This window comes from Quercus lobata, chromosome 9, assembly GCF_001633185.2.
Source record: "Quercus lobata isolate SW786 chromosome 9, ValleyOak3.0 Primary Assembly, whole genome shotgun sequence".
Classification (NCBI taxonomy): domain Eukaryota; kingdom Viridiplantae; phylum Streptophyta; class Magnoliopsida; order Fagales; family Fagaceae; genus Quercus; species Quercus lobata.
Window position 1 is genome coordinate 48,560,916 of NC_044912.1, and position 12,318 is coordinate 48,573,233.

The window sequence follows — 12,318 nt, forward strand, 5'->3', positions numbered from 1 at the left end:
GAAATGTACCCAAAAAGAGAAATGTAATTGAGACAGAACACTTTTCCACACAAAATATACATGTTGGAAGATATTAATTAATACGTTTCTAAGAAAACTTTTGTTAGCAAAAGGGAAGAAAAGAAAGGAATATTATTTTGGCTGTCAGGTGCAATAACAACCAATGTCGAGCAATAATATAGTTTTGAGTCTTAAGGCACAAGGTAGTAAGTAAAGAAAGAGGAGGTAAAATGTGTGTGTGTGTGTATATATATATATATATCCTCAAGTAGATTCCTAATACCAGAGATAATATGTAACTGGACCGAGCAGTGTTCTAAATAAAGCATAATTTGTCAAATGTCCAAGCTATGAACCTGAATGGTTTCTAAATAGCAGGTCAATATACTTTTCAGGATCAATGCAACAACACTATGGTAAGAGCATAACAATCCAGCCATAACAACAGTCATGTCACATAAGCTGTTAAAGAAACTCTGACCAAGAATTAGCTCATGCCCAAAAATAAGAGTGTGAGTAGCAATATAGCTTACAAAACCAGTTGTGTTGTGCATAACAAATCAAGAATCATTATTCTAAGCTCACAAACATTGTACCTCATTACCTATCAAGAGCCATAGTTTATATCTTTAAAATGAACTACAAGAAACAAAATATATCATCCACCAGCAAAATACCCATTCAATCCAAATTTAGAAAAGGAACAGATACCTAAAAAAAAATTAGGAAATAAAAAAGGAGAAATTTCATAATGATTTTTAGCATACATCATGAGTTCATGACCAAGCAACACAATTTCTGGACTAATGTCAAAGGCAACACCAGACAACAACTACACGCAGGCACTTAATCAAAACACATCGGCTACACCTAAAAGCCCCAATTTTTCAAACTTAAGCAGATCATCAAGCTTTATACTCAAAAAGGAGACCCAGTCACTAAACAAAACTATTCAGTCACTTCTAAAAGGCAAATAAAAAGAGAAACAAAAAGAAAAATAAAAGAGAAAAGACAATAAGGAGAAAGGGAGGAGGACCCGGCGACCACCAGTGGTGGTGGCACCGGCGATAGCACCTTTAGCGGCCGAAGGAGAGAGACAAGAACGTACCGGAACTACCGCCGGTGGTGGAGGTGTGGGATGCGGTGGCTGCTAGCTGTGGCCATGCAGATTCAGCAATGGTGTGAGAGAGTTTTTGAATTTTGGGTAGAGAAAGATTTGAAGAAGGAGAGAGTTTTTTGCCTTTTTTGGTAGCTGAAAGGCAAAGAGAAAAGAGCAAGGAAACGGCAGAAGGTGGGTGTCACGCGGATTGATGAGCTGTCCTTATTAGCTGTCAATTTTTTATGCGTTGGATTAAATAAACGGTTGGGATTGAAACTATTGCACGCCGTGCAATACCCTAGGTATTGCACGGATCTCAATCCTTTTAATTCATATTCCATCGTGTACGGATGACAATAGGTCATATCAATTCAGGAGTTTCTAATTATATAGGTCAATATTAATTAAACAGATCGGTCGTCATTAATTATAATACTATTCATTTATTAAATAAGTCAATTATATAAATCAATTTATTAAATTTTATTAAAATAAAAAATAAATAAATAAATATTTTTAATATAAAATTTAAAAAATAAGTAACTACATTACAAATAATTATTTAAAATTAAAATATATCTCAATATCACAAATAATCAATTACATTATGTCAAAGAAAGTAAATCCTAACAACTAATAAATTTATATATTAAAGATTTAAAAGATATATTAGTAAAACATTATTTAATTAAATAAATTAAATATATCAAATCGATTATTAGATGAGCTAATTGTACCAATCTAAATATAACACGAACATATTAAGTGCCCGTTTGGGTAGAGCTGAAACTTGCGTTTCAGCTCTACGTTTTCCTACCTTTTTTTTTTTTTTTTTTTTTTTCCTCTGCACGTGAACAGTAAAAGCACTGTGCAGGGGACAAAAAATACTATTCACACACTGTTTATGCACTGTTCATGCACTATTCATGGGTCCCACGACACTATTTACACATTTAAAAATTATTTTGCTACAGTGTTTTCAGTTTTCAGTTTTCAGTTTTCAGTTTCAGCAACAATAAACTCAATCCAAACGGACCCTAACTCTAAACTCATAACATACTATTTTCACTTGGCATTGGGTTTGCGTGGAGTGTCTAATTTTACCACCCTACCATCATTCACCCAATTTTTTCTTCTTTTCAACTTTAGCGTGTCTCACACACTTCTAATCAGCCTTGCATTAAACCAAAAGCTGAATTTGTGTGGCTTGAGAAGACAAGCTCATAAATGAGTTTTGACCAATCAAGTGGGTTGGACCCACACGGTGTCACACCATACACCCAACCCAGCAAACACTGCACTGCTAATGTGATTTAATTCATATCTGACTTTTGACCGGTGGATTTTTGTTTCAGAAATATGATATATTTTAAAAAAAGAAAAATAGAGCCATCGTTTTTAATTTTTAATCTAGTTTTGTAAATTGTTGCCATATGAATATATAATATGTGTTTCTCAAAAAAAAAAAAAAAAAAGAATATATGATATGTGGTTCATTTTGAAATGCAGAATTCATTTTAAGAAGATTTGAGAGCACAATGTTCCTGAAGAAAATAGTGCAGGCACTATGATGATTTTTTTGGGAAGATTTGTTCAGCACTATGCCGTACTAATGAGGGGACGTGTTATTTCTTGAACATTTGTATAGTATAGTTTTGTCCTATGGTGCACATGTAATAATGCTAAAAGGTTTACATGATGTCAATACAATGCCATTGAATTGTAGTTAAGCTGGATGCCTGGGAGGTCTGTCATGCTGCTCATTCTCATCTTCAGAAAGCATTAAACTAAGCATTTCATTTTCAACCTAGCAAATTAGAGAAACAATGCCCATTTTTTAAATTAACTGCTATTTTTCTTTTAAGAGTCTCAAAATTAAGAAAACTTCGACCAGACCCTACACATTACCTAAAGTTTCTTAAAACAAGAAGAGCTCTACCAAATCCATATGCAATTTATAAAAATTCTGAAAAATTAGGAGAACCACAATCAAAATCATTAAATTTAATTAACAGTATATAAATCAATATTAACCAAAACAACTAGCATAAAAGATCAAAGATACAAGTATACTACTCATGACGTCTACTCTTTTTTTTTTGATAACAAATTAACCATACTACTCTTTGTATGAAGTAATTGACATTGTTAAGAGTTTAGTAGTTCAACTGGTTAATACCTCTATATGTTTTCATCATCTCCCCTATTTTGTAATCATTGAATTATTTATTAAAGAGTAAATTGCAAATTATATACCTAAAATTTGGGTGTGTTTGAATTTTATACCTAAAATTTCAGAATTTGAATTTTATCCTCTGAAATTTGAGGTATTTAGATTTTACATCCTGACGTTTCAGAATTTAAATTTTACCCCATAAATTTTAGGGTTGTTTGGATTTTACTTTTCAAAGTTTAGGAGTGTTTGAATTTTACACCCAAAAATTTCAGAATTTAGGAATGTAAAATCTAAATATCTCCAAACTTTGAATGTAAAATTCAAATTCTAAAATGTCAAGTGTGAAATCTAATCACATCCAAACTTCAGGTGTATAATTTAAATTCTATAATTTTAACATGTAAAATCCAAACATTCTTAAACTTTAAGGGTGTAATTTGTAATTTATCATTTGTTAAAAAAAAAAAAAATTTGACCATCGTAGTCTCCTACCTCTTTTTTTTTTTCTTTGACTTGGAGACTAAGGTTCGTTTGAATTGAGCTTATTTTTGCTGAAACTGAAAATACTATAACGAAATAATTTTTAAACGTGTAAATAGTACTGCGGGATCCATTTTTAATGAAAAAATTACTGAAAAGTGTAATTTGTGAGATCCGTAAACAGTATACAGATGCACTATTCACAGAAGACTTGGTTTAATGTTGCGGCTGACCAAAAAAAAAAAAAAAAAAAAAAAGGCAAACGCGAAAGCTGAAACGCAGTCGCAGCTTTCAGCCGAATCTAAACACATACTCTTCTATATCCTTTTTTTTTAGAATAAAAAGCGAAGATGGAGACTCATCAATATCTAGACTTTTAGAACCTCCACCGAAATTTCACCCCATGAGCAAAAAAAACCCAGTGCATACGGTATTAGATTTCAATGTCCCCTATTCCCATTAAATGAATGTTGATTTCTTCTCACAAGCATTGATTCTACAGCCTTCAGCAAAAAAAAAAAAAAAAAAAGCATTGATTCTACAGCCACACCAACACGAGCTTCATCTTTAGCTCAACGTTAGTGGGAAAGGGAAACAATTTTTCTAAGTCAAAAGGAAGCAATTTTTCTAAGTCAAAAAGTCTGCCCAGATTAGATAAGAGAGACTAAGGACTTTGGAAAAAAAATAAAACCAACTTTAAGACTTTAAAGAATTAAAGGTCTAGAGTCTTCGGACTATAAATTTGTAACTCTTTTTTCAAAAAAAATGTATTAAAAATTGAATCGGTATTATTTAATTATCACGAATTCAGAATTATCGTTTTATATAATTGTATTTTGATTTTGACCACAATAGTGGCAACTTAGCAATTCCATTATGATTAGGAGGCATTTAATCTAATTTGAGTATTGAATAAGAAACTCAAAATTTTGGATATTTTTCTTTGAATTTTATGAGGTTTTTGATTAAATATTATTAAAATTTGAATTTATGGGTGTTATGTCTAGAGAAATTTGGCACTGACTATGCCAAATTAGGGGGGAAAAGAGGAGAGAGACTCTAACAACAAATTCCATACTTTCTTTTATATTATTAATTTATTATAAGATGCAAACAGGAGGACTCCCTTATTGATTGCTTGGATTTTAAATATATACGAGTCTTAAACCATCACAGCATCACTTAATCCAATCAAAATAATAATTAAATAAACCATCCATTAAAGAATGCCCAAAGCGTCAAAATGATTGTCCAATTATTTTTTAAAGACATTTCCCATAAAGCATTGAGATGGAAATATAAAAAACAGGTCATAAATCAATAGTAAGGTTCTAAATAACGGCATTTATAATCATTTTGATTAATCCTAACAATAATTTTAAATATTTATTAGTCCTAAACCATCAATAAATCTGGTCAAAAAATAAATAAATAAACCATCAATTAATGAAATGCTCCAAGCCTCAAACTCCTTGTCTTATTTTTTTTAAGGACATCTCCCAAAATAGTGATGAGAGTCATGAGATAGACATATAGAAAACAGGTCATCAACCAATTGTAAGCTTGAAATTCTTTTTTTCTTTTTCTGTTTTTTTTTGGTTTGTAGTAGAATACTTAGGGTGCGTTTGGGAAGCGCGTTTTGCGCTTCCCATGTATGCGTCTACTCTTTCCTTCTTCTTTTTTTAAGACTAGCGTTTGGACAATAAAAAAAAGAGTGAACAATAAATTTTTAGCCATGAATTTGGACTTTTCAGCAACACCCGTGGGCCCCATGTACTATTCACAGGACCTATAAACCTCACTTTTTAGTAACTTATTCATTAAAAATAGGTCACACGGCACTATTTACACATTTAAAAGTTATTTTGCTATAGTGTTTTCAGTTTTAAGTTTTCAATTTTCAGTTTGTTGCAAAATAAACTATATTTGACCCTAAGCAAACGTGTTAGACATGTAATGAGAAAATGTCTATGTTGCTTTCTCAAATCTACGCTCTAAGAAGAAGGATTAGAAAGTGATTGGAAAGTTTGAATGGTTTGAAACTTTGGATAAGACAATCTACTTTTATAGCGAAGCGAAGGTTTTTTGTTTTGTTTTTTGTTTTTTTTTTTCGTTAATATAAATAAGTTTTGGTCTTAAAGAGAAGGAAAAAAAGAGAGATTCAAACTATCAACTTTTGTTTCATGAATGGACGTCTAATCACTCCATTGGCTACTAATTATGAAATTATTGTCTTTGTTAAAGCAAAAAGGATACCTGACTTTAGTTGGGAAAAACCAAGTGAAGCTAAGACACGATCATACCAGAATATTACAATGGATTTTAAACATAGCCTTGCATACTATAATAATGAGGCTTCTTATATGGCTCTTCAATCATCAATATTAGGGGATTGCAAACTTAGTAACCTACTTCAAACTAGACATTAATTATTCCATAAAAATAACATTTTTTTATGGGTTTGATTTTCTCTAACAAGATATATATAATTTAGTCACTCCACCCCCAACATATCATGAGTATATATTTTTCTTATTTAATAACATTTTAATTATATGGTGTGGGGTCGCAATTTAGAGCCCAGGCCCAACAGGTATGGGGTTCTAGTCCAAGGAGCCCCAAAACAATGAATTTATAGAGAGTGGGTCATACAACAATTGAAAGGAGGAAATCCCCTTCATATCCATTAGATATTCTGTCCGAGGAGACGTGGTGAAGGTATACGGGTCCTTACTCAAAGACTATAGTTCTAACACTGTTCTTCTATTCCAACTTTCTTTTTTCTTCGTCCCCTTCCTCATATGGACTCCCCTTTCTTATATAGTCTTTTCGAAGTCATCAGGGCCTTATACTTGTTGATCATCTGGATCTTCACTTAAGTGCCTGTCCCATCGGACATCCCCCCATCTTTTTGTGAGTTGTGATAGTCAAGACAGCACTGTCCACATTGTTTGATCTTAGGCCTCTGCCCCTACATATTGAATAGAATTTCTATATACCTTATTTATAATTTATTTATTTGTACATATTTTATTATCAGCTCTAAAATATGTCTTTTTTTATATATTAAAAAAAAAAAATAGCTCTCTTATAGTCACCCCTCCTTTATTAGAGTCATCTCATTAAAGATGGCAAAATACATTCTCCCGAAGCAGGGACATGATATCTATGATTTAACTTGGCTACACTGCGTCATCATCCTTATAGTTTATACCTATTATTCTTGGCTTATCATATCATTGGATGGAAAAAAAATTTGTAATATTACTATGTTTTTTAGGGTTTTGCAATTTAGGAAAGGTTTGAATACAACATTTTTAAAGTCTGCTTTTTCCCCCTTTTTTTTTTTTTTAACCGCAGTTGTTGACCAAGTCAGCAGCACTGTTAAAAATTATTTCGTTACAGTGTTTTCAGTTTTAGCAGAATAAGTTCTATCCAAACGGACTCTTAGAGTTTTGGTTAAAGTTAGAGGACGATATAATTAAGATAAGAATAGGTGTTTTTTAGGGAACATGTTTAAAGTTGCCCCCTAGAAAGATACACTCTTTTGTTTTGGGGAGTAAGTCTAAAAATCTAAATTAAAATGAGCAATGTACAAATATTTTTACTTTTTTAGTATGAATAGAAGGTACAAGTTTTGTTTTTAAAGAGAAAAGCTTTAAAATAGGATCTTATATTTTCATGTCTAAATAGACTCTCCTTTTGATGGCCAAAATGAGAGTTTTAGTCCAAAACGTGGATTTCCTCCCAAAAAAAAAAAAAAAATCCAAAACTTGGGTGGTGTGTATTTTAATTGTTGTTAATGAACCAATTTGTTATATAAATAAAAAGGTTTGGCCTTAGGGAAGGGAAAATGGGATATATATATATATATATATTATATATAATATATTTTTTTTTTTTCCTTTTGAAAATGAGATATTCAGACTAACATCATTCGTATTTTATCAAGTGTACTCTCCATAAGTTGTGTTAGATAAAACAATAAACTTTTTTTTTTTTTTACAAAACAAAATAAAAAAAAATTTTCAACAAAAATATATAAATAAAAACAACTTTTTATAGTGGAAGACTTGAGAGACTAGCATTTTTTTTTCTTTCTTTTTCCCAGAACAAATACAACTTTATTGACTTAAACAACATTTTCATCTAAATTTAGAGAACGAGACATCTGGCTAGACCTGTTGGCCATATACTAGTCTAGAGTGCTTGGCTAAAAGATCATACACAGCACATAAAAGTTCAGCCTTTACTTTTAATATTTTGCGTATTTTTTTTTAATTGAAATTTTTCTTAAGCAATTTAATACAAATAATGTCACTTTTGTGTGATTTAAAAAAAAAAATTCTAATTAGATTAAACAAAATGATTATTGCTTTAACTTGACGTGTGTAATGAAAACTTAAAGTTATTCAAGTTCTTTTCCTAAAAAAAAAAAAAAAATTATTTATTCAAGTTCATCATCTTGACATGAAGAAAGTGTCAGCAAAAAGAAAGCAAAAATTATAAAGACTTCGGCTGCTGACAACCTTTTGTGTTTCTATCAATTATTCAATTTCCTAAACATTTCCTCACTCTAGAGCTAGACACTTTGCCATGATTTCATCCTAACGTATACTTTATTTATAACTAGAAATCCCCAATTCATTTTAAATTAAAATAATATTGTCAATCTATTAATTAAAGCCAATGGCCCTGACCCTTGAATGGGAAAGTGTTTTTTTCCAGGAAAGACTACAAAGACGCAGGAAATTGCAATGAAATTTGATATGTGGCAGCAAAAAGAAAAAAAGAAAAAAAGAAATGTGGCCGGATCAAGATAAAGGCCCCACAAAATGGAGGGAGGGTCCTAATTGCAAGACTTCAGTCAATGCTTGAAGCATAGACCACGGAATGCGGACAGAGTGTAGAATTTGTAAGTGTAAAACAAAACAAAACAAATTCAAACGGGGTGCTCCTATAAATTACCATCCAATTAGAATCCTTTTTTCACAAATAACCCTTACTTCTCATAATAATCTGATAATGGAGGGTTCCTTAGGATTCCTTTTCCTCACTTTTCTGATTATTCCTCTTCCTCATTTCTTCATTTTCTGCATCGGACACACTCACTCTGAGGTTCGTTGCATCGATAGCGAGCGACATGCCCTTCTCAAGTTCAAAAGACCTTATTGATCCTTCAAACCGGCTCTCCTCTTGGACTGTTGATAGGGATTGCTGTCACTGGCATGGTGTTGTCTGCCACAACCTCACGTCTCACGTCTATCAACTCCATCTCGGACGCTTTCCTGTTTATGAAACTAAAGAAGGATATGAAGCTTATAAGCGGTCAATGTTTGGTGGTAAGCTAAATCCTTCTCTGCTTAATTTGAAGCATTTGAATTACTTTGACCTCAGCTCCAATAATTTCTATGCTTCTCCTATTCCCTCATTTATCGGTTCAATGAAGAGTTTAACATCTCTTAATCTCTCTAATTCGGGATTTGTGGGACTCATACCTCCTCAACTTGGAAATCTCTCCAATTTGCTCTCTCTCAATCTTAAATGTTCTTGGGATAATGATTTATATGTGAATAACCTTCAATGGCTTTCTGGTCTTCCTTTGCTACAATATCTCGATATGAGTTATGTTAATCTTAGCAAAGCCTCTGACTGGCTACAAGTCACAGACACACTCCCTTCCTTGTATGAGTTGCGGTTGTCACGTTGCCAACTTCCTTTCAATCCACCGACACCCAGTGTTAACTTTTCATCTCTTGTTGTTGATCTCCACAACATAACTTCTCTTAGGCGCCTCGAGCTATTTGGAAACAATTTCAACTCTTCAATTCCCAATTGGTTGTATAGTTTTAGTTGTCTTGAGTTTCTCAACCTTGCCGACAATAATTTGCAGGGTACAATCTCCAGTGCCATTGGAAACCTAACCTCTGCCATTAGTATTGACTTGTCAAGAAATGAACTTGGAGGAAAGTTGCCAAGATCGTTGGGTAATCTCTGTAAGTTAAGGGAAATCATATTGACATCCAACAAATGGAGTCAAGAGATATCTGAAATCTTAGAAAGTTTATCAGGGTGTGTTTCAGATAGACTAGAGATCTTAGACTTAAGTGATTCTCAATTTCATGGTCATTTGACAGATGAACTTGGTCTATTCAAAAATCTAGCTCATCTTGATCTTCAGAATAATTCAATCTCAGGTCCACTTCCGGTGTCTTTTGGAAATCTCTCATCTCTGACAAACCTGGATCTTTCAAATAATCTATTCAATGGGACACTTCCTCAAAATTTTGGGCAGCTTTCCAAGCTAAACGGTTTGTTTATTGAATCAAATATGTTGGAAGGTGCTGTGTCCGAATCCCATTTTTCCAATTTAACAAGATTGGAAGCAATTATTGCATTTGGAAACCGGCTGACTTTAAATGTAAGTCACGATTGGATTCCTCCGTTTCAACTTTACACTTTAAGCTTGCGATCATGGAATTTAGGGCCAGAATTTCCTCCATGGCTTTGTTCACAAAGGTATCTTCAGTTTTTGGACATATCCAACACACAGATTTCAGATGTGATTCCTCCTTCATTTTGGAACTTGTCTTCTCAATTCTCATATCTAAATCTTTCCCACAATCAAATCAATGGTGAGATTCCAAACAATCCTTCAATTTTGTCTGCTGCTCTAGTAATTGATTTAAGTTCAAACCATTTCAAAGGTTCATTGCCTTATATATCCTCTAGTGTGACTGAGCTAGATCTTTCTGACAATTCATTCTCCAAGTCAATTTCATCATTTTTGTGTTTCAAGATGAATGACTCCAAAAGCATAGGATATCTCAATCTTGAAAAAAATAATTTATCAGGAAAAATACCTGATTGTTGGACAATGTGGCACAAATTGGAGATCCTAAATTTAGGAAACAACAATTTCACTGGCAACATTCCGGCATCCATTGGATCATTGACTCTTCTCAAGTCTTTGCACCTACGCAACAACAAATTCTCTGGAAACTTACCATCATCTCTGAGAAATTGTGAAAATTTGGTGATTATTGATGTTGCTGAAAATGAGTTTGTTGGAAGCATACCTTCATGGATAGGCCATAGATTTTCAAGCTTGATGAGTCTCAACCTTCACTCAAATAATTTCCATGGTCACATACCAAAAGAACTTTGTGCTCTTACCTCACTCCAGATCTTGGACCTTTCTCATAATAAGCTATCTAGAGGTATTCCTGGATGTGTAAAAAAATTTAGTGCCATGGCCACAAAAAATGGTTCAAATCCTGACATGAGTTTTAATCCCCCAAATAATTTTTTCGGTGAAACTCTCCCTCTTGAAAGTGAATTGCTTGTGATAAAGGGCAAAGCTCGAGAGTATAGCACCATTCTCCACCTAGTAAAATGTATAGACTTTTCCAATAACAATTTATCAGGTGAGATCCCTAAAGAAGTGACTAGTCTTCAAGGATTACAATCATTGAATCTATCATATAATCTCTTGATTGGAAGTATTCCTGAGAATATAGGTGCTATGGGATCATTGGAATCAATTGATTTCTCCATGAACCAACTTTCTGGTCAAATTCCCTCAAGAATGTCAAGTTTGACATTTTTAAATCATTTGAACTTGTCAAATAATAATTTGATTGGGAAAATTCCTTTAAGCACTCAACTACAGAGCTTCAATGCATCAGGTTTTATTGGAAACAAACTTTGCGGACTACCACTTTCTAATAATTGTACTATAAATGATGTAAACCCTGACAAAGAAAACAAAGGGAGCAAACATAATGGTGGACTTGAAGTGGATTGGTTCTTTGTAAGCATGGCACTCGGCTTTGTGGTTGGGTTTTGGGGTGTATGTGGCCCTTTACTATTGAACAAGCAATGGAGAATTATGTATTTTCAATTCCTGTATCACATGGGGTACAAGCTTAAGAGTCTTGTTTTGTTGTAAGTAAATGTTGTAAGTTTCTTAATATTTAGTGCAAATGTCATGTTTATCAATATTTTAATGATTTCTACTTATCAAAAATATTTGATGATTTCTAGATCATCTTTGTGCTGGTTAGTACTTTTATTAGTTAATTCACTTCATTAGCATATATGAATATAGTATTTCTTCCTATGAATGTCAAAGGAATCCAATTTGTAAAATCAAATTTTAGTCCATAAAAGCATTGTAGTATACTATATCTTGAAATGATGCCCTGTTTGTGTTACTGTTACTCTCTTTTTTATTTGGGTGAGGACTATTTCTATTACTTTAAAGGGGAATTTTGATATCTTACTAGCTAAGTGTTCATTCGGCTATCCTGGTAACTCTCTTTAGAATTTCCTAATGATCACTTTGTAAAGTCTCAACAAGATTATGCATAATTGGACAACCTAATCATGTTTATAAAAAATTCTAAGGGTATCAGTTGGATCCCTTCCAAACAGTTTTTGACAAGGAATCCTAGGCTACAAAATAGTGGCTCTGTAAAGTCTACCATTCCCCTACCAAATCTGGCCTTTGATGTCGGAGGAGTTTCTTTCTGATAATCTCTAAGAAATAGAAAAAAACTAC

The 12,318-nt window shown here is 32.7% G+C and overlaps 1 protein-coding gene across 1 annotated transcript; it reads left to right on the forward strand.

Moving 5' to 3' along the window:
* Positions 1–8,898: 8,898 nt before the first annotated feature.
* LOC115961911 (receptor-like protein EIX2) lies at positions 8,899–11,706 on the forward strand. The gene has a single exon (XM_031080808.1). The coding sequence runs from the start codon at positions 8,899–8,901 to the stop codon at positions 11,704–11,706; it is 2,808 nt and encodes a 935-aa protein (XP_030936668.1).
* The last annotated feature ends 612 nt before the right edge of the window (positions 11,707–12,318 follow it).